The sequence below is a fragment of the Pseudogymnoascus verrucosus genome (assembly GCF_001662655.1).
Source record: "Pseudogymnoascus verrucosus strain UAMH 10579 unplaced genomic scaffold scaffold_24, whole genome shotgun sequence".
NCBI classification, from domain to species: domain Eukaryota; kingdom Fungi; phylum Ascomycota; class Leotiomycetes; order Thelebolales; family Thelebolaceae; genus Pseudogymnoascus; species Pseudogymnoascus verrucosus.
In genome coordinates, this window is record NW_017263675.1 from 377,211 (window position 1) to 399,211 (window position 22,001).

Here is a 22,001-nt window from a genome sequence, read left to right on the forward strand (position 1 = left end):
TACTATATTCTACACTATAGATGATTCAATATCTGAGGGTATATGGCGAATTTCGTTCAGGCTCTAGCCATGCTATTTATCTACCTCCTAATAATCTAGCATATTAGGCACCTATAGGGGATTAGCCGCCACTCATTGTGTCCCTTTATAGTGGACCCACATTGCATGTCTCTCCTAGTCTGCAATTAGAAACACAATATTAGACCTCGTAAGGCTACGCATATGTTCATGTAAACTATGCTAGGTCTACGGGGTACGGCCGAGCTTACTAGGATCTGTTAAAGTAACGATGGGGAGTCATAGATAATGCTGATGCCGTAAGCTATGTTGCACATTTAATATCACTTTCATACGTCAATCTAGCGAAAATTGGTATCGTTGGAGCTAGCGCTAGCGGATACACTGTCCTTTAAGCACTCTATGTCTATCCTGATATTTAGGCTAGTGGTGTGAGCTATTTTAGAATTGGCAATTTGAAAGCTCTTGCTGTGATGATGCATAAGTTTGAAAGCTACTATGTTAATTAGCTTCTCTTCCTAACAGGAACGTCTCTAGAAGGTTAAGCTCGGATTTTTGAAGAAAGAAGCCCTTATTACAAGGCTGGTAATATCGCTTCCCCGATCTTACTCTTGCAAGGCACGGAAGACACGGTGGTTCCGCTAAGTTAGGCAATTGGTATGGAACGGATGATTAAAGAGACGGGCGGGACAGTGAAGCTTGTCCTTTTTGAAGGAGAAGGACACGGATTTCGACAGATGTATAGCTTGAAGACGGCTATTTTACTAGAGGAAGAATGGTGGAGGAAGACTTTGCTGTAACTAAGCTTTAGTATTGACTGAAGGTTTGCAAGGTTCACTAAATAGAAACGAGAATACAGTTATTAATTGCAGTTATCGATTATAAGCCCATAACAATAGGTCCATTATCTGGGTATATTCGAAGTCGAGCTCTCTTAGTCCTGACAGAAACTGTAAATCGGGAGTGTTAAATATTAACCTAAAGACCTAGTCTTTTACGATGATGCTTCTATCACTTGCTAGCCACCATAATACAAGTACAGCAATTTATTCATCCTTATTTCCTCTAAATATAATGCTGAAGCACCTACGTGACCAAGTAGCCACCGTCGACAATAATATCTGTGCTGGTTGCAAAGCTAGAGGCATTAGATGCAAGATAAAGGTAAGCACCTTTCATCTCTTCTAGAAGAGCCAACCGACTGAGAAAATGCTACCATTAGCACGAGATAACAGCATAAATGGCAAGGGCATCTCGAACTAGGGAGTAATGAGGAAAATAATAGGACACATACCCTATAGGAGTCTTGTTTTTGAAATGGGTTAAGAGTTCTTCTAGAACTTGATGCATGACTTCTAAGGCCACATAACCTGGAGAGACAGTATTATAGTGCGTAAACCCAACCCATTCTACTGCGAGAGATTTGCCTATAAAGTAATGGTGAGATGTCTGCTTAAGGAGTGCCGAGCCTAGTGGGCATGATCTCGACTCACAAAGATGTATGACAGCCGCCTTAGAAGCGTTGTAAGGCGCCTGCTTTAATGGGATATTTACGACATGTCTACACATGCTTGCCGTAGCGATGAAACTGCCCTGCTTAAACCCTGCAAGATTGTGGCCACCCGTTGTCGTGCCTTCTGCTGCCTGTCTTCGCTAGTGCTTTCCTGCGGCCTAGGCGTAGAAGAAGACGCCGTCGAGATTCGTGGCCATTACTTTGCAGTAGTGCGAAGTGTCACCGTCAACCGCATCGCCTTAAAGCCATGGCACGCTGCTATTGGCAACGAATACGTCGAGACGGCCGTTGAATTCTCAGACGATTTAATTAATTATTTCTTTAATATCCAGCTCCGCTGTCACGTCTAGCTTGTATGCTCGGCCTAGAAATATCAGATGAACTGATAGCAATGGCGGTCTTTCACTAGTTTGAGAAGAAAGCAAAACGTAGGCGAGGGGAATAGAGGACTCTAACACTTAAATAAACTCACATTGCACTTTGTATGTTTTCTCAATCACCTTTGCGCCCTCGATGGATTTGTCCTTGTTACTATTATAGGTAAAAGCGACGTTAGCACCTGATTCTACAAGGGCTTGAACGACTGCATGGCTAATTCCTAAAGCGGCTCCTGTTACGATGGCTGTCCTTCCTTTGAGCGAAAATAAGGGCAAGATTCGATCGGCCACTAGTGCTATAGTATTATTATGTACAAAGTCGCCTCCATTGAATATTAGGCGTGACATGGTTATTTACTAGGGACGTGAAGAGCAGCGATTCGAATGCAGGTAAAGGCAACGAGTTGACGGTTGTGTAAGGACACAGGGCACCGTATCACGAGAAGTTGCATATGGGAGTGCGAGTCGGATATAAGTCGGTACAATCCTATAGGTCTACTACGAAGGTGGAGGAGGAGGGGGTGACCGTCGACCTTGGGTGATAGGCCCTGTGTCGGAGGGAACTCGGGCGTGGTCTTTCGCGTGGGGTCACTTCGACCCAGTCGATCATTAGTGATCGCGGACCCCAATTCATATCAGCTTTCTGGCGAGAGTTCTGCCGAATCATAGGGGTCAAGATTAAGCTGTCGACAGCCTATCACAAGCAGACCGACGGGTAGACGGAAATCATGAATCGGTATATCGATCAGAGACTGAGGCCTTTCGTATCACATTACCAGGATAACTGGAGCGAGCTCATTCCCATCATGGATCGGGTGCAAATGACCCTTCCCCATGCCTCGATCGGAATGACCCCCTACCGACTCAAGTACGGAACTGATCCGCGCACTAGTTGGGACTAGGAAACCCCGAAAGCCACGACCCCTAGGGAAGTCATGAACCAGAAGGAAGCCAAAGCAGTAGCAAACCGCATGCACTCCGCATGGATTTACGCAAAGGAGAACATGGCTAAAGCACAAGAGGATATGTCTAAATACGCGAATTGACGCCGACGAGCCATTGACTGGGACGTAGGAGACAAGGTTTACCTATCGACTAAGAATCTGAAAAACCACCGCCCTAGCCGTAAGCTGGGGCAACAATGGGTCGGACCCTATACGGTACTGGAACAAATCGGACACGCCTTCCGACTAGACCTACCAAAGGGTTCCCAAATACACGACGTCTTCTCTCTAGACGTACTCATCAAGGCTCCGAATAACCCGCTGCCCGGTTAAGCAGCGCCTGAGCCAAGCAGCGAAGTCGTAGACGGCCTAGAGGAGTGGGAGGTCGAAAAGATCCTTGCCGTAAGGATCTGGCGAAAACAACTTCAATACTAGGTATCCTGGGTCGGATACGATCCGGACCCGGAATGGTACCCCGCCTCAAACTTTAAGAACTCCCCCTACAAAATCCGGGAGTTCCACGCGGAGTACCTAAACCTGCCAGGACCGCCGCAGGACCTACCCGGCTGGATCACGGAATGGGAGACAGGCAAACCAAGCTACGATCACGAGAGGCACGGCAAAGCAGAGGAAAACAGCGTCGTTGCTACCTACGACACTAAACTAAACACCCTCTAAGCCAGGGCACCCTCAGAGCCGTAGCCCTTGCGGAAGCCACCCTTCCCAAACGTCTCACCGGCGTCGCAACAAGCGGCTACCACCATGAGAGACGAAGGGTCGAAGTGACCCCACGCGAAAGACCACGCCCGAGTTCCCTCTGACACAGGGCCTATCACCCAAGGTCGACGGTCACCCCCTCCTCCTCCACCTTCGTAGTAGACCTATAGGATTGTACCGACTTATATCCGACTCGCACTCCCATATGCAACTTCTCGTGATACGGTGCCCTGTGTCCTTACAGGTTGTAAGATGAACAGAGAGGATGATATGGAAAACCTGCAGTGAACAGAGTTGTAGCGCCTGTCCTTCCGAATCCGGACGTGAGCACTAGTAGAAAATTCAGGTACTTGGCTAGTACCTAAGCTTTGCACGGTTTATCTAGATGATGTCAAGTGCAGAGGTTGGAGACTAATGGCCTGGACCAAATATCTCGGAGCTTCGTGACAAGGTGTGTTAATTGCATCCTTAAGAGCATGTGAGGATAAGCTAGCTGTAGGTATCGTATCTGTAATCTAAGAGCTATGTCCGACGCCTCTTACCCTATGGAATGGCTAGTATCCATTCGTGGAGATTAGTTCTGTCCTAATGCCGGACTTCAAACATCGGTAGACATAGATTGCGGGTTGACGAGTAGCCGGCTTTCCGTAGTGCCAAACTCCGGGCTTTGGTAAATCCGCCTCTAGCTACCATTGCCACTGTAATTGCGTATTCACTCTGTTTTACGTATTGGATTTCCCCTTAGCTGACTGGGGAGTATGCAAGAACTCCACTTAGGCTTATTAATTATTCTTCCAACTTTGCTTATCTCTAGCGACATCTTCCTGTCCGGTTTACGAAGGCTTTCATTAAAACTAAGATATTCCCGAACTTTGCATATCAACCTTAGAATCAACTAGACACCTATAATATAGCTTGAACTATGTCTTCTACGACAGAATCAACGATATACAAACTTATTTTCTCGGTACCGGTCTTGCATTTTGCGGCTGTTAAAACTGCTATCTACACTTCTAGTGCCGGCAATTTCCTAGGTTACACTAGCGTGAGCTTTTAGACTTAAGGCATGAGTGTGTTCTTGCTGAGTGGTGCGACAGAGCTAAACGAAATGGCTGAAACGAAGGTAGAGGTCTTTTGTTCTAGAAGAGTTTAAGCGGTTGCAGCCGTGGAGGCAATGAAGAAGTAAGTGATATCTTTGCTTAACGACTAGGGTTTAGGGGGATGGCATGGAAAATGGTAACTAATGTTCTATTAAGGTCACATCTGTATAAGGCTGTCTCTTATGCTGTCTTTAAGGCGGAGAATATCTAGGGACTTAGAGAAGGAAACAGCGATACTTTGAAACCATCTTCGCCTGTGACGACGGCTTGTAAGGATACCCTCATCTAAATTACGGACGCACATTCTATACTTAATAAAGAGAAAATTTGTTTTCGACTTTAGGAAACCAACTAAACTTCCTTTTTTATTTGATTCATTATGACATACCTTGCTCTCATTGTCAAGTTTAAGAAGGTCATGTAGGCGGGTTTAAATAAGATAGATAAAACCCAATCTTTAAGTCTATCTCGACAGCCTACACACTGTCTTATAGTTTATAATACATTCATTTGAGTTTGAGTACTATTTATTTCAAAAAGTCCCCTCCGGTCTCCTTTAGGAGTAGATTATACTCCGGCTAAAATTGTGCGTACATGACCTCTGAATTACTTGTAGTCTTGCTTGTATATTTTGCAGCTTCGTCGGACACGTACCTCTTCTGTAATCCACTTGCTACAGCAGCATCCGTGACAAGTTGTGTGTGATAGGCACGTTCTAGTGTAATGAAAAAGGCAGCAGCCTCGGCAACAGTACCTCTAGTAGTTAGGACGCTATGATTCTGTAAGATAATGTTCTTCTTAGTTGGGCCTAGGGCATGTACAACTCTCCTGCCTTCATCTGCAGCGAGGACTGGACTACCGAATCCCTGATATACAGCAAGGCTGTTATAAAACATACAGGAGTCTAGATTGCTAGAATTAACCACAGAATATTGAGATGTTGTAGACTATTACACACCTTGATTAAGCATTTCTAGTGGCTTTCCGAAAGTCGACCATGCCCTACCATAGGGGCTATGACAGTGGCATGCTGCATTTATATTAGGTCGAGCCTTGTGAATCTCTGAATGAATAATAAAGCTGGCTGTATTGACTTTGTGGGATGTCTTAGACAAGCAGTTCCCGTCCTTATCGACATGCATAAGATCGGAAACGTTAATCGCACCGAAGTGAACCGCGTATGGATTAATCTAAAACGTTTTTAGGTCGGTTGGATCTAGAAAAGTAAGGATGTGAAACCCTAAGAATGAAGCATGCCTATAGGATTAAATACCTCGAAGGCTGATATGACTACTTGCACCATCTGCAAACCCCATCTTTGCGAATATCCGAAACGCTGCCGCTATGTGCTCTTTCTCACGCTTTAAGAGCTCTACAACACTTGATACTTTCGAAATATCATTGAGTCGCACCATCGTGCCATCGGCAGCAGTCTTCTGTATTTCTGAACGCATTGTCGCTTTAGTTTCTTTGTTAGATTGGGTATTTCAGTGTTTTGTAAACTGTTTATTAACTTTCCTGAACCTTCTGCGCTGCTATGTGTCTCTTTTATGCTACAGATATGCAAGGCCGACTTTGGCCTTAGAACCGAAATGCCAGATGCCGCATATCCTAGCAACATGCGTCCGACTTTCTCTCATTCTCCCGTGTAATTGGAGCTTCCTTCGCACTCGTACTAGAGTTACTTCACGACTACTAGCAAATAATAGTCTGTCTAAGAGCTCGGCCTAGCTCCTTGTTAGCCTTTGTTATCCAATCGTTAATTGCAAGATCTAGCATGCCGTCTGACTAAGAGCGGGTTCATAATGATTAACCAAAGGCGGCTCTTAATAGCCGTAACCCCAACATGAACAACGTCGATCATACCCGTCCATAGCATCTGATATTATTTGAAACCCATAATTGCTCCCGGAAATTTGTTAGACGAGATGTGTAGCTGCAACTCCGAACCGCCAGATTCGGACTTCTCATCTGCTATCTGTAACTCCGAGAAACTATTTCCGGACTTCTTACCCTTAGGCGGCTACAACTCCGGGCCTATGTTTGAGATCCGCTTTTAATAAGTCCGCTTCGAGAATTGTGCCAATAACAACTTAGTTGAATGATGATGCATTACTATAATAGTGTGAAGGCTGACTCTACGTTCCCAAACCCACGATTTGCTGTTCTAGAGAGCGAGGCCTCTCGGGACCGTGTCAAGTGGATCAACCCATTCGTGAATGGGATATAGTCGTGAGTGGGTCGGAACATATGCAATCGAAGGACTCCTCACCATCTCCCCTGCCTTTAAGTGAAACTCCCATTTAAGGGCAAGGCGTGCATTTTTCGGACACGTAGATCACTGGTGAGACAACACTCAAATTTAGCCGTATTTCTATTCTCATCCAATCTCACTTGCGCTGACGCAACTCTCAATTCCAAGCCGACAATACTTTGTCTACGCCATACTAGCCCCAAGCAGGCATTAGATGATTTTTGCGAAGCAAAACTGATACAAAGTACATCGTATACACCGTGAATAAGTAGACGAACTACTCTCTCGTTGCCCGAAACGCAAGGGATCTTCGGCAGATCAATTGCCTATTTCGGGGGTAGTAGTAGTTAGTTCTCAGTAAGCGCTATACTACTCTAAAAGAGCTGCTTAGCCTGAGTTGTGAGGAGTAAGGTCATCGTAATGATAAATTGCAAATTGTCTGGTTTCGAAAGACGATTAAACTAGACTCAAGGTAGGGTAACAAAATGTTCTTCGCCTGTGGCGTGCTGACGTAAAAGTTGCTATAAAAGGCAGTTTTCGTTGCCATTTTACGCAGCTGTCTTTGTATCAGAGTCACCTTTCTAGACAGGTAATCCTTCTAGAATCTTATAAACATGTCCAATGCAACCCTGCTACAAAAGTCCCGTCTATTCCCTTCGCCACGACTAACAGCGCAAGTGTCAACGCCGCTGTCGATTCTCGATGCAACAGTCGCTCGGTTTCCACCAACTGGTGCTGTCTGGCTCTTTTGCGCCCCACGTCCGCTAGACACCATTCTTCAACCGTCATTCGTAGCTACGCTGAACTCCTTCCCGCAATGGGCAGGCCAGCTGCAATGGTCCCTAGTCCGCGATGGCGGCCTCCACACAGAGCGTTTTGGGCGCCCGATGCTAGTCCACGGCTGTGACTCTGATCCCGGAGTTGAATGGGTGATCTCAAAGGCGGCGGAGACCCTCGATTCCATCGTTCCGAGTGCGCTTGAGCGGGTAGTGGAGAAGGCAACCTGGATTTCCACAGACTTCCCAGAGCGGATATTCTTGTCTGACACGCCATTAGCACTCCACAACCTCGTCGATTATGCCGGCCTACCAGGGATGTCAGTGCAGATCACAGATTTTGCCTGTGGCGGCTATGCCATCGCTGTCAAGATAGCCCATCCACTAGCTGATGCACAGGCGCTGATGGTCTTTATGCACCAATGGGCGGCAACCTGCCGAGGATCCGCCAAATCTCCCATGGACCCTCCCATATTCAACCCAGGGTTGCTCGACTCTTATGCAGCAGGGAACATTGACGGAGACTCAGCAGACGTGGCCTTAGTTAACACAGCGCGCCTCCTGCCGCTCCATCGCTTTGACTGGTGGAACGATGCCAAGGACCCCGCCTTTCCTTCGTTCCTCGCTCCTACAGGCGAAAATTTAAAGCCTCCACTCCTAGGCGAGAATTCAAAGTCTCTTCCTCTCTCACCATCAACGTCTGCGCCATGGACCACCTGGGACTTGACACGCCCTGTGTCGCATGCTATGCTACACTTTACTGAAGAACAAATTAGTAACCTCCGTGCTATCGCCCGCGAGTCACCGGGCTGCCGTCCTAACATATCCCGCCTCGACGCCCTCCTCGCGCATATCTGGTCTTCCATCAATCGTGCACGTAACCACTCTGACTCTGCCTGCGACGTCTTCCTCAACGTAACCTTGAGTGCGCGAACTCGTGTGCAGCCTCCTCTGTCAGACTCATTCATTGGATCCCCAATTTTCCTCACGCACATTCGTGCAAGTGGCAGAGAAGCTAGTGCGTTATGTCCAGGGCCGACGGCAAGCTTAATCCGCGAGACACTCACACTATTCACTCCGGAGAAGATAGGAGCGATGCTACACGATGCTGCGTATGAGATGTCGCCACAGCGGCTGTGGCAGGCATTCTTGGGCGACCGCCATACGATTGTGACGTCGTGGCTGAGGCTGAACGTATACGACATTGATTTCAGTGGTAGCATACCGAGATATGTGCACGCTGTGATGCCAAAAATGGATGGATGCGTACAAGTCATGGACTCGAGCCATGAAATTGGGGGAGTAGATATTACCTTATATTTAGACAGCCTAGCAATGGCGAGGCTAATTCAAGAGCGGGAGAACTCTTTTTAGGCACGGAAATACAAGACAAACTCAATAGGCACAACGGGTGCCGGGCATTAGGGTTCTGGCTTTGCCACCTCCCCCAACTCTTTATTCTACCTCCGCCCTCCGCCCCCCGCTATTCATCACTCGTCTCCTGTCTTCTACTATCAGTGTGGTCTGTGATTAAACTTTTCCCACCTCTTCGGCAGATTGAATAACTGCCCTTATGGTTGTTATGTCTCGTTTCCACTTGTCCTTATTTCATCTTTTCCCCCTACCTAACTTTCATACCTTACCCATAGCAAATACTATGTTATCGACAGGGTCCTGAATTTCAAATTTCTTGCTGGCATCCTCAATATTCTCATTAGGCTGCGCTGCTGCCTAAGTAACTCCATCTACATATATTTATCACAGAACTCAGTGACTGATACTCGACGACGCATGAAGCTCATGAGCGGCTACCGCTAACAGTTCATCTTGTTGCTGCTAGTTTCCAGTACGCTAAACACTGTTGCGATCCCTTATGCTGGACTGGAGTCGGGACCAGGGCACTGTACGGTTAAGTTAGATATTGACAAGAGAACATATCCTAAGAAGGGCTTCGTATTTCAACACCGCCCATCACAGCAAATATGAGAAGCAAATAACCATATTACAACTTACTCACGCCCCCCGTCTCCAAGTAGTCCGTCATAGATCCTCCCATCTTTGCTTCGTCCCTACTCCTCACAGCGTATTCGCCGCTCCCGGTTCCCTCATCATAAGCGGAATATCGACCTTCCCCTCAGCTCTAAACTCTGTAAAATTAAGACTAATCGTATCCCCTGTCTCCACCCAGCCAAGTCGTCGATATAGCTTCTCGCCCGCCTCCGAAGCCTCAATATACGTCTTCTTTCCCTCTCTATCGGCAAGCTTTAGCACTGGCGCTAGTAGCGCCGCGCTGAGACCGAGACGCTGGTACGTGGGAAGGACAGCGAGAATATTCATCACTAAACTTCCCGTTAGCTGCTATCCCGTTTATCTGGTAAGTGCTAGGCGCGGTCCTTATTAAGGAAACTAAGGTAAGGGAATGAGAACGCACAATACATATCATCCTTTTTCAACCACTTGTCCCGCATCTCGAACAGCTGCGTCTTAAACGCCTCCTGTGCCTTACTATTAGTCCCTAGAATCGGTTCTGGCTTTGGCGCTTTCTTAGCTTCCTCCGCTGCAGCCTCCTCTTTAGGTGTCAAGACGTGCGGGAACTACCAATGGGAAATAGCTGCGATTTTGCTAGTCGCGCGTTAGACATAGTTTCCTCCCTCCCGTATATGTCATCTCTAGCGTAGAAGAGCGAACGGATTGATGAAGTTAATACTGCTGAAAGGGGGACAGCAGAACAAGGGAATGTGACAGAACAGAGAGTGAGCGGAATAAAAAACGCACCTAGTCCCCTCATTAACAACCTTAAAATGTCTGCGCCCACTTATAACCCCCTGCTTCTTCTAAAACGCGATATTCTCTTCTCTTAGCGCAGCGCGGTCACTGGTCCCGCTCATGGTGTTGAAGAGAAGGTTACTAGCAAAGGCAATGTCGAAGACATCACAGAATTCGGGGATGTCACTCTCCCCGCCTTCAGAGATTGTGAATGTATAAGTCCCGACGCTCAGGGTTTGTGGTGGAAGGTTGGATGTCGCCATGGTAGGTGGGGTGACGCAGGCAGAGTAAAAGCTACAGTTCACGGACGTCTAAAATGCTCAAAGAAATCACCCAGCCCAAAGCTTAAACAGCACAAAATAGCAATGAAAGCGATTTAAATGGCGGAACCGTACATATATATATGCCCCCCTAATCCCACTTCCGGCCTAGCCGCTTGGTTACTAAGAGGATTTCGCCACTCCGGTCCAGCCCCGTGGTCGCTAAGACAATCTCGCCATCCGCACTAAAAGTATGACTCTTGGCCAACGCGCTAAGGCTTCCCCACTTCCTTTTTGGCATCACCTCGCCGCTGTCTCGATTCGCTCGCCGCGATAAGCTTCAAAAATTTACCTTCTACACCTAAAGTTCCCTTTTCAACCTCGCCTTTCTTCTCCTTCTCTTCTGAATACTCGATCCGCTTCAGTAATGTCTACCATCGAACCCTTCGTGATCCCCAGTGCCTAATTAGGCATATTCTTCGCATGCATCAGTTTCTCTTCCAAATCTCGTTTACCTTGTTTGATAGGCTCGCGGCTTTGGTATTTTAGGCCACCGCTTCTCTTGAGTATACTTGTATAAAGATCCTTAGAGTCTTATTCTTTACTCTATAATATTCCCTATACAAAGAACTGCCGATGAGCAAGTGAAGCAAGCTACCTAGAAAGAACTGCAAGAGTCATCGGCAATTAGTCTGTGCTCAATCTCCCATCTCTCTGTAATAATTTTATAAATGTAGCATACAGCGCAGGTGCGTTAGCAATCAAACAAGCACACGGCAGTTCGATAGCAGCCCAGAATGCGCGGCCGTTCTGAGACGTTAAGTTTGGGCCGATCTTAGCGAGACGCAGGCAAGTGGTGATAATGACGAAGAAGCCGAGGGTAAAGAGGAGGCTAAGCGATAGTTTCCTACAAGTTTGGCGTGTTAGTAGCGCTCAAAGACGACACAAAGAAGTCGCAGACGCTAAGAAGGGAGAGCTACTTTACCCACGGGAGATGGACTTGAAAGAGGACAGGAAGCGGGAGCACAATGAGGATGATTTGTGTGAAGAGGTTAAATGCACCTATTATTGTAACCAATCAGCAGACTAGACTACAATATGGCATATAATCGTTTTCTTACCTTCAATGAAGAGTAGTTTCATCGCGCGAACGCACTGCGCTATTGTTTGCCAGCAGATCTAGGTTAGTAGTGTACGGCAGAGACGAGAGAGGAATACACGACGAACCGGGATCGTGCAAGACCCTCCAGTATAGAGATATTGGGTGACATTCCACAAAGACCATAATGACACTAACACAATAGGTGAGAGCCAAGATAACTATAACAATGTAGATCATTGTATGGCCGTACCATAATTCCACGACGATTTTGGAGTAGAAGTCGAGCAAGATAGATTTGAGTAGCCAGTTGCTATGTAGTATATTTGTTAGCCCACTACAGTAAGAAAAAGTTGAGGTAGAACGCACGTCGAGATATACATAACCCGCGCAACAAGCACACATTTGCCTCCGACCGTCCGGCGGCGGATGTCCTCCGGGGTAAAGGCAGTGCCTGGTTCGATGTTAGGGGTGCCCCAGATGATAGATATGTAGACCGTAGGGATATAGATAATCAAGGTAAGCATAGCTAAGGCAGCAAGATAGTCGCCGAGGTCCAGGCGATAGAAATAGACCTTGCGCAGGACTAGACGCAAAGACAAAATCACGACTCCAGAGATGCAGCAGCCTAGCATGGCAGCTATAATTGTGCGGTCCATAATAGAAGCAGAGAGGTGGCAGGGTGTATATGCTCAAGTTCATTATGTTTCTGCTAGAGCTAGGGTCGTGGCGACGAGGTAAGAGACAAGAACTGACGCTACTGTATAAAACGGAATGACGTGCAATAAGAATACTGGGAGCCCCAGCTAATCTATGCTCTAACCTTGTTCCGGAGTATTTACCGAGTGCATACGTACTGTATATGTGAGCGGCGCATATAAGCGAGCGGCGCACTCTGCGAAGTCGAATCCGGCTTCGCTTTGCTCACAGTCGGAGGAAGCGATGAACATCGTCGACAAATAACGCTTCAGTCTCAATATCTACCCTAGCGCATTACCTTTTAAACAGAATATAATTCATCACTCCCACTTTCGTATTTCTGATTATTTTGTGTTACGATCGCAGCTCACAGCCGCTAGCGACTATGGGAACAGGCAGCCATAGTACCCACTAAGGATTACAAGGAACCGTTAAGCGCACAACTGTATATAATGAGGAGTAGCCTCGCGTCTTTTCTTATTCTCTCTTTAGATTCAATCTAGCTTACTTTTTGACTGCATCTTGACCTCCGTGGCCATCGTAACATTTTGAGCTCTGCTGCTCTCGCTCTCACCCGCACTCTCACTCTCTGATCGTCTTGCCGAACAGTGAGAGAGCATTTATCTAACGGTTAATATAGAATTGCCACCCGCTACATGTGATTATCGTCGAGGCTCTATAACAACGCTATCTTGCCCATCAACCTGCTGCCCTTCCCCATCACTGTGATCCTTTGTATGCCACCAACCTGGCCTAACCAAGATGCTGACACAACTATGTCATCGTATATAGATGCTAGCTGCTCGTCAATCTCCGTTTAGAGCTGACGATGATGTGCCCTACGTGTTGCATGGTTTCTCACACTCTGGTTTGCATCCTGGTCCGCTTTTTGGCTCTCACTTTGCGTTGCCTCAGTGTGAGTACCACAAGGTTAACAGTACGCTTATAACTACTGTCTGGTATTTGTACTTGATATATGACATTCCTAGACTCGTAGGCTCAATATCGGCGAGACTGCTTCAGGCTATCGAGGAATCTACCCCATAGTACGTCTGCAATAGCTGTTGTGCCTTTCTAAGGACGGATTTCGCAGTTATGCATAGTCTTCATAAGAAACGACCATATTGCGCCCATCATCTTTAATGGTTAGAGCTTGCGATACCACGCCATATGCTATTTAAAGACTCTGCAATATTCGATGCATCATGGCCACAGCGAGGCTATGGGTAGTGAACGTATGTCCAAAGCTTAAACGGGATGTCTTGTAGGTAGCAGCTTACTTCATTACTTAGCTCTTCCATTGCTTTCCATTCCTCCTATAACGATAATTAGGCATGTAGTATATAGTGAATAGTAACTTACTTTAAACGCCTTCTTATTCGTTGCTTGAGCTACCTTCCAAAATGGTTCCGGCACATAAGTCCATACCTCGTCTATATATTAAGTACTATATACTAGCAGCAATTAGCTTGATTCCCATTTGAAAAGTTAACATTAATAGCTGACGCAGTTCCCTTATCTCTATCACTTATAAAGATCATTTGGTTGCTTCTCGCCCATTCAAAATGTTTATTAACGAAGCATAAAAACTCCGTCTACCACTCTGCGTTTTTTGTGGGGATTAAAACCCACGCAAGTGGCAATAGATTATCACTTGCATCGATAGTTGTAGCTATTAAAAGCATCATTCGATATTTTGACTTCGTACGTGTTGCATCGAGGGCAATAAAACCACGGCAGATGCGGCTAGCATGTATTAAGCCTGCAGGCGCAAATTCGATTGCTTGAAACGTATGCAAGTTGTTACCTCCATCTATAGCCTGTATAGCCTATAAGACTTTATTGTTCGTATCCAATGATTCGCTGTATATATTGTGGGAATAGAGCAAAGTAGTCTCGCAGCCATCGATTTCAAGGAGAATGGCTTGTCTAACTCGATATGCTTGCAAGTACGTAATAGAGTTATGAAACTGTAGCCCTTCCGTAGCCTAAATTTGGCCTATATAACTAGTTAGCATTTATATAATAGATTACAAGTGTACGTAACTCGTAGTAATGTTCCAGCTGTCAGTCACAGATCGACGGTGATGATCCGCTAAATACCGGATACCATTCCGAGCCCAGCTATTACGCTGTGTAGTTAGGCTGCAAGTATGTTCAACGATGATTGTAATAGCGAAACGGGGGTCTTTGCATGTTCTCGATGCTCGTATTTTAAAGCCGCAAGCCTCATCCCGACAGTGAACAATGTACCGTGTAGAGTCACTCTTATAACCTCGTTATGAGTGCCTACTGTTGAGCACCTAACGATTGACGGCATTACGAGCTCGAGCGATAGTCTCAAACGAAGCACTGAGCTTTAAATCCATTGCGTTGTACAATTATTTCATAGGTACCTGGTTGGAGAAGAGAATTTAAGGCGGTGAGCATAGGGTGGCAATTCTGATATTAACCGTTTATCTAATTGCGGGAATGAACTAGATTCTTGTCAGATCAATGGGCCGACACTAACATACATTTTAAGGGTGACCTGGTAGACGACGCTGACAGTATCCTTTATAATTTCACGTCATATAATTTTTAACGGACATATTTTATTCGATTGAAGATGGTTTAATAAAAGAGGAAGATATTTACAGGGAGAATATAATATTTACCAGGATTAAGGTCAATAATAAGGGCGGGGCCAGCATAGATCATCAGGCCGGAGGTAGCACAGGCAGAGAGTGGGAGGGGGAGAGGGTTAAGGTAATAAGGCTGTAAGAAGAGGATGGCAAGCACATGCAGGGCGATTGAAATAGATTATGCTTCAAGGTCAATGCACCATTCTAGAAAAGCAACTAAGCCTTAATTTGGGTTCCTCTCATTCACATCTCTTAAGTCCATCGCCTATCTAGATGCACATACTTATATACTTTCCATCGCCAGTTATCTCAACCGTACTAGCTGCCTAAATATAAAGGTAGTTGCCGAGGCATGAGGACCTAGCTCTTTAGGGGTTCGCCAACAATAAAAAACCCGTACTGTGCTTGGCCAATCTTGAGGCAGTAGCCATGGTCCATTGAAAATGCTTGATTGAGGTATCCAATCCTATTCTGATTTTACTACCAATCCCTATGGGCCTTACATTGACCTAATCTTCCAAACTGGTGACTACAAGTTGGATTATAGGTGGCATTACCATAGGCGTCGCCCCCATAATCTAGATACCCTCGACTATGATCGAGAGGAATTTTCTGAATATCTGCTGCGGTACCAACAACCCAGGCTGTCTGCATACCTGAAAGAGCAGGGTTAGCGTTTGTACCACCTCTATGAACAGATCACTCACCCATGATCATATGCTCCAATGTATGGCAGTGGATCAACCACACCCCCGGCTCGTCCACCCGGATCCGCCACGCCCGCCAACCAGCTGCAGCTCCTGCGTCTGTGACCGTTGAATACCGATATAGCATTGTTGTGTCTCTTCTCAAAGCCTTGTATCCCATATGGACAAGTTTCTCTTCGTTTGCCTCAGCGTTGTAAGAACCACTCCCGCTACCAATATCGTAGAAGTGTTGGCCATGAGCATGGAGCGGATGCACGTCTAGGGCACCTCCGCTGTTCACCAACGACCCGGTATTCTGAAAGACAATCTCAAGCACCTCGCCCACCTTTGCCGGAAATGCTCGAGTGTTGGGATCCCAGCCATGGTTACCCATCGCAGAGTCGTAATCAGGGACAGCAGTCTCGCCGCGCTGGTAGATATCCACCAGCAAAGGCTTTTGTACTGTACGCTCTGTCCAGGACTGATTCGCCAGCCGCCATATGATCTGATTGGTGGTGGGGTTGATCATCTGGACTGCATCAATAGTCACACGGCGGGTAACCTCTGCGAGGGTGGGATGGCCTATATGCTCTGGATATAAGGGCTGCAGCTTGTACTCAAGCCAGTCATAGGTGGCGTTTGGAAGGCTAAGCACTGCTTCCACTGGAGGACTAGGCAATGGAGCCCGCTTTGAATAGCGGAGTACTGCATAGCCGCGATAGATTGCTGGTCGGTCGCGAGTCTCAAACTGGAGGAAATATGTGGTTTTTCCTTCGGCGTGCAACTCGTCCGCTGTCTTGGCTACGAAGAGTGCATCGAAGCGTTGGCCGGATCCTAGCTGTATGCGATTAACTGAGACCGGTTGTGTCCACTCGCTACCGTCGACCTGGATAATGGTGAGGTTGTCGTGCCCTTCAAATGACATGCTGACAAGTGACAACCCTGTCGATCCGATGAAGCGAAAGCGGTAAGTTTTGCCAGGGTCAACTTCGATAACGGGCAGTGCGCCACAAGTCCCTGTAGAGGCGGCATGACCAACACCGATACCCTTGCCATTAAGTAAGACGGCGTGGGTCTCGCCTCCCCAGTCAAATGGCACTGCTTCCAAGCCAGCCTGGAACTCTTCATCCTTCTGGGGGAAGTAGTCACTCCAATGCAGTGTGCGCTCCTCGTCATACTTGTAAGGCGGCCTCCCACAGTCCTCGACAATTAGTGGCCCGGTGACAGTAATCGCCTGCATGCCGACATGGGAGTGGTAGAAATAAGTACCCGAGTCGTTCAGGTGTGTCTGCAGTTCATAGTCGAAGAAATGCCCAGGTGGGATTGGCCATTGGGATCCTTGTGGGCTGCCGTCTGAAAACTCCGCCATACGCTGGGATAGACCATGCCAGTGCTGTCGCTGATTAGAGCCTCTACTTATAATGATTTTGAGGACACTCCAGTCGTACCATGGTTAAATTGCTATCTGTCATGCCATTGTGGACTCTGATCCACGTTGCTTTGCCTGGCTTGATCCGGAGCTCTGGTCCGGGAAACATCCCATTCACGATCGCCGAGAATCTCGTCTCGCAGGCTACTGAAATGTTGCCGGTTGTGACTCGCAGAATGTAATCTGGGACGAAGCTCGTGTCGTGTATTACTGTTGTCACTGCGGGAATGAGCCATTGTGACCATAGTGCGTAGAGAATAATTGCGGCCATTCTCGCAGCTTTGATGGATTTCAAAATTCCGGAAACAACATGCAGGAACCTAGTCATTTCCATGTCTTATAATCGATGGGTTCAGAGCCAGGTAAAGGTGATACTTACTCTATTCCGTTGAACACTCGTCAGTAACAACAAATCTGAGGCGATATATCTATTTAACACTTACTCTTTCCTCAATTGCTTTAATAACCACTCCTTCGCCTGCTGTACCTAGCGCTGCGAACGTCATTGCTGCAAATAAAACAGAAACCATAATAACAAAGTTAGGGAAATACATAATGAAGACGAAAAATTGATTTTAAGTGTGGTGTTGTTGCTTGGACTTTCGGATTCTAGAATTGTTGTGATCTATAAAGCGTTAGACAGGAATACACTCTATCTTATATGCATTGGAAGTATATGCCAAAACTATCTAGGAGAGTAAGGGCTAAAAAGAACACTACAATCCTTTTTAGTAAGATATATCACAAACCTAGAGGTTAGCCCACGTCAGCACGCCACAGGCGAATAACATTTTGTTATCCTACCTCGAGTCCAGATTAATCGTCTTTTGAAACCAGACAATTACTAATTTATCATCACGATAGCCTCACTCCTCACAATTTAGGCTAAGCGGCTCTTTTAAAGCAGTATAGCGCTTACTGAGAACTAACTACTATCTCCCCCCCTAAAATAGGCAATTGATCCGCTGAAGATCCCTTGCGTTTCAGGCAACGAGGGAGTAGTTTGTCTTCATATTCACGGTGTATTCGATGTACTTCATATCATTCGAGCTTAGCGAAGCGAGAAGTTCTACTCCTACTTTATTAATCTTAAATAAAATCACGAATTCATTAACTAGAACATTCGATTACAATATCACGACAATACAGATCTACAGGGTCTCACGCATCCCCCGTTGCAAATCCTATTTCCTGTCATCACGCGGTGCAGACCCAGGTCACATTCCTGAAGGTATGGACGGATTTGGCCCTTGATGGAAAATTCTGGTTGACTAGCATATTGACAAAGACGCCAGCCACTTCTTGCCTCTTGCTCACTTGCTTGACCAAGGCAAACCATCCTGCACACTATGGAGCGCTTACATGTAGTTGCAGACTTTCGAGACAATTCTGTGAAACCTCTCTGCATGGTTTTGGAAATGCATTCGATGCTCGAGCCGGACGTCACATATACGACAATCAGTTAACTGATTAACTCCAATCCTTCTAACATGCTTTTTACCTGTAGCATTCGCCGTATTTAGGGCATACGTATTTTTCTGCCGCCCGGACGGATCCCTGTCAGGGGGAACCCCACGGGCCATTCTTTTATAAGTATTCTTTCATAAATGTAGAAATCCGCCCATGAGGGCGTGCGCCCTCCCGCAGCCCCTATAGCCCTACATACAGCCTTACAGGTGGGCTATTAGGAGTGCTAGAATGGCCCCTAGTAGGAGCCATGGCAGGTGGCTTTTGCTATCTCTAAGCCTATTGCGTTGTGCTCTGCGTCGAGTGCCGGACGTGCCTCCTGCTCACCCGCGCCAGCCAGGAACGACACGTCAGAGAGCCACCCTACCACATGAAGGGGCCTCAGCTGCGAACCCTGCCCAACCTCTTTGCGAAGTATGAGCTGCGGACGCCGAGCCAGGTCAAGCTACCCGACGCTCCTTGCGCGGCCATAGACGCCTTGCGCTCCTATCCGACCTTCGCGTGCTGCCTCTGCGGCAGCTGCCTCATCCGGTCGGACCACGCCCGGGAAATGCACATGTCTAGGGAGCACAAGCAGAAGCCGGCGCAGCAAATCGGGGGGGGGCTCGTGGCGGCGGTGCCCCGTGTAGACCTTCTTCGCCGAGAAGCAGCATATTCGGTACTTCGTAGTAGTAGAAGTGGGATCCGACCACGACCAGGCGAGCGGCGATGGCAAAGCCAGTGCTCTAGAACCTAGGGAGCAGGAGTTCTTTGAGCTGCTCGATGAGGACACGGCCGTAGCAGAGCTAGATGGGAAGGCAGAGGCCAACATCGTCCATGGCTTCGGCAGCCACAGGTTCGCTGTAGAGCCGTGGCTCAGGCGAACGGGCATAGAGGAGCACACGCGGGGCTTGAGGAAGAACGAGATCCACGCCTTGATCGCAGTGCCGAAGAGCCCGTGCTCGAGGGCATGGACGAGATCCTGTCCGAGGCGCACGGGTGGTGCTTCGACGGGCCGGAGTGCATGCTGACCTGGCTACGGCAGCTGGCGTTGAGCCGCTTCCACACCGCCTCTACGGACAAGGCGCGGGGGTTCGACCTCTCAAGAAGAGCCCGTGACGCTCAAGACCAACTTTGGATACTGGAAGCAGTTTCTGACCTACTTCTACCGCATCACATATTGTGGTGGCCACTTTACCAGAGAAGGCGAGCACTGGCGGACGCCTGAAGATTGCATCTAGCTCACGGATTTGCAGACGAGGCATGGAAGGCAACCTTGCGGAGTTCTGTCGACAAAGACCGGCCTGCGCCGAAAGACGCCCTGTCAGTCCTTTCGATGGCGCTGGTCTGCCACGAACCTGGGGGCAACCGCTCCAGCTCTCCGCTCTTGAGCTTGATCGCGATGCTGAGCATTAAGCCTCGCACCAAGACGTGGAAGGAGCCGGGGAACTTGAACAGCTGCCTGTCCGGTCTGATCTGGGTTGTACAGCTGCTGATCTTCGCTGCAAGCGTCTACCTTGAGAAGTCGGACGCGGGAGGAACCCTAGAGTGGATCGAGGGGTTCTGTGAGAAGTTCCCAAGGCCAGACACAGAGACTCCCATGGGCGAGATCCTAGGCTAGCACCTGCTGCTGTTCACGGTGTCGAAGAAGGCCGTTGGGTTGCAGAATTGTCTGATTTAACAGCTCCCAATACGATCGAGATCAAATAGTACTGTTATAATGGTAAAGTTGTAGATATCTCGTGGAAGTGGTGGGAAATGGCCATCTCGGTGTTAAAGTCTTAGCTTAGTATTGAAGCAAAATAGTGATGACGGCACACACTTTCTTCTACATAGCTCACATGATGTTAACATCTAGAAGCCCCACTCTATCTCCATGAAGGCACCTGAACCCTTTCCCATCCACATTATTCCCTGCTTAGAATTGCTTTCATCCTGGAGCCACGTCTTCCAATAATCTACATCACGCGGAATAATATCTGTCCTTCGAAACGTCCCGTATAACTGGTCCCAGCCGCGGAAGAATAGGGCATAATTGCATCTGCGATGAGAGTGACTAGAACATTGGTTAGATAAGACATAGCATTATACAGAAGTAGGATATTAATAATAGGGAGAACATACTGTGTTTGGTGGTTGCTCGCCGTTAACATGTGTTTTCCCAGAACCAAAACGAGTGGTACAATGAGAGGATGAAAGTAAGCGATATAGGGGCTCGACTTGTACCCTCCGTGCCCCACAAGAGTAGTGTATCCGGTCAATGTGAATGGTAATAGCCAATTCCACACGTTCCCCCCGGCAAACCAAGTCCAGCATACCCAAGGTAAGCCGACCTGAATAAAATTTTCCGATATCTCGGCATATGTAACTGCAAAGACGTTCATGGCGTGGGTGTAGTCATGATGCATGACATGAAAGGTTTCATATAAACGATGCGACTTGTGGAACCGTAGGTGGACGTGAAAAAAGTACGCACCGTGACAAAACATATAGAGTAAGATATTGCCATATATCGCGAGGGGATTGAAACTCCAGCTCCTCTCTATATCTTCTTGAAAGTATGTAGCATAGAATGCAACTGGACCAGTAAAAGAAAGTGTGTTGAGGAAAGCCCTAGATCGGATTAATGAATACGGTGGCTAGATACAGTAAGGAGGTTAAGATATTACCATGAAATATTGCGGTTCCTAGGCAATGGAAAATATCGTAACAACTTTCCCCTCAGGTACAGCCATTTAGTCCACTGGAATAAGCTCTCGGAATATAGAATCGCGGCCACTGATGCTAGATTTGCAATCTAGATCTTTCATTTAGCCTAACCGAGAGCGAAAGACGGATCAAGCGTTAACATACCCCAATTGCTCGAAGGAATGGCGACCAAATCAATAGACCTTGTAGCTCCATGAGAAGCTTCACTAAGGCCGGCCACATTCAACGTAAGGTTATACAGAGATATCGGAGAATTGGAAGATATTTTAGGCCTCAGAAAACTTCTGGTGCTGGTTAGACTTCAATAGCTAAATTGATGCTCTCGAGAAGTAGTATTTATTCATAATAGAATAGCTAAAAATAAAGTGCGAGGAACGGATGTACCGAGATCAGAATACGAGTACAGTTTACGATACGTCTCATCTCAACCGTAATCTCACGAGGTTTGTTGCCAGCAGGATAAGGGTCCACATATCTGCCAAAAACAAAAGGGGGGAGGAGCTCTAGGCTCAAATCCGTCGCATTTAATAAGCAACGATAGGTTGACCCCATTTTATCAGCGCGTTGTCATCGCATCATGATCT

The 22,001-nt window shown here is 47.2% G+C and overlaps 6 protein-coding genes across 6 annotated transcripts; 2 read left to right on the forward strand and 4 right to left on the reverse strand.

The window, feature by feature from the left end:
* Positions 1–5,859: 5,859 nt before the first annotated feature.
* VE01_05852 (uncharacterized protein) lies at positions 5,860–6,123 on the reverse strand (the record flags this gene model as incomplete). Its single annotated transcript, XM_018275310.1, has 2 exons — positions 5,860–5,885; positions 5,943–6,123. 2 exons carry the CDS (start codon positions 6,121–6,123, stop codon positions 5,860–5,862), a joined length of 207 nt encoding a protein of 68 aa, XP_018129997.1.
* A 1,229-nt stretch (positions 6,124–7,352) lies between these two features.
* On the forward strand, positions 7,353–9,112 carry VE01_05853 (uncharacterized protein). The gene is made up of 2 exons (XM_018275311.2): positions 7,353–7,395; positions 7,442–9,112. Exon 2 carries the CDS (start codon positions 7,538–7,540, stop codon positions 9,071–9,073), a length of 1,536 nt encoding a protein of 511 aa, XP_018129996.1. The 5' UTR covers positions 7,353–7,395; positions 7,442–7,537; the 3' UTR covers positions 9,074–9,112.
* Positions 9,113–9,775: 663 nt separating this feature from the next.
* On the reverse strand, positions 9,776–10,728 carry VE01_05854 (uncharacterized protein; the record flags this gene model as incomplete). The annotated part of the gene is made up of 3 exons (XM_018275312.1): positions 9,776–10,038; positions 10,131–10,268; positions 10,575–10,728. The coding sequence occupies 3 exons, from the start codon at positions 10,726–10,728 to the stop codon at positions 9,776–9,778; spliced, it is 555 nt and encodes a 184-aa protein (XP_018129991.1).
* Positions 10,729–10,798: 70 nt separating this feature from the next.
* Positions 10,799–12,566, reverse strand: VE01_05855 (uncharacterized protein). Its single transcript, XM_059463742.1, has 5 exons — positions 12,194–12,566; positions 11,953–12,137; positions 11,847–11,885; positions 11,706–11,787; positions 10,799–11,632 (listed from the first exon to the last, which is right to left on the reverse strand). Exons 1-5 carry the CDS (start codon positions 12,481–12,483, stop codon positions 11,413–11,415), a joined length of 816 nt encoding a protein of 271 aa, XP_059319669.1. The 5' UTR covers positions 12,484–12,566; the 3' UTR covers positions 10,799–11,412.
* Positions 12,567–15,637: 3,071 nt separating this feature from the next.
* VE01_05856 (uncharacterized protein) lies at positions 15,638–17,533 on the reverse strand (the record flags this gene model as incomplete). Its single annotated transcript, XM_018275314.1, has 4 exons — positions 15,638–15,645; positions 15,705–15,803; positions 15,855–17,226; positions 17,282–17,533. The coding sequence occupies 4 exons, from the start codon at positions 17,531–17,533 to the stop codon at positions 15,638–15,640; spliced, it is 1,731 nt and encodes a 576-aa protein (XP_018129993.1).
* Positions 17,534–19,099: 1,566 nt separating this feature from the next.
* On the forward strand, positions 19,100–20,329 carry VE01_05857 (uncharacterized protein; the record flags this gene model as incomplete). Its single annotated transcript, XM_018275315.1, has 4 exons — positions 19,100–19,352; positions 19,405–19,564; positions 19,603–19,823; positions 19,965–20,329. 4 exons carry the CDS (start codon positions 19,100–19,102, stop codon positions 20,327–20,329), a joined length of 999 nt encoding a protein of 332 aa, XP_018129992.1.
* Positions 20,330–22,001: the final 1,672 nt, after the last annotated feature.

Excerpts from the sequence above, each read along its gene's own strand:
- VE01_05853 (XM_018275311.2), top strand. The coding sequence starts at position 7,538 with ATGTCCAATGCAACCCTGCTACAAAAGTCCCGTCTATTCCCTTCGCCA.
- VE01_05855 (XM_059463742.1), bottom strand. The coding sequence starts at position 12,483 with ATGGACCGCACAATTATAGCTGCCATGCTAGGCTGCTGCATCTCTGGA. Across the intron at positions 12,138-12,193 it reads CGGGTTATGTATATCTCGAC|CAACTGGCTACTCAAATCTA; the intron begins GTGCGTTCTACC and ends TATACTACATAG. Across the intron at positions 11,633-11,705 it reads GTCCATCTCCCGTGGGTAAA|GAAACTATCGCTTAGCCTCC; the intron begins GTAGCTCTCCCT and ends CCAAACTTGTAG.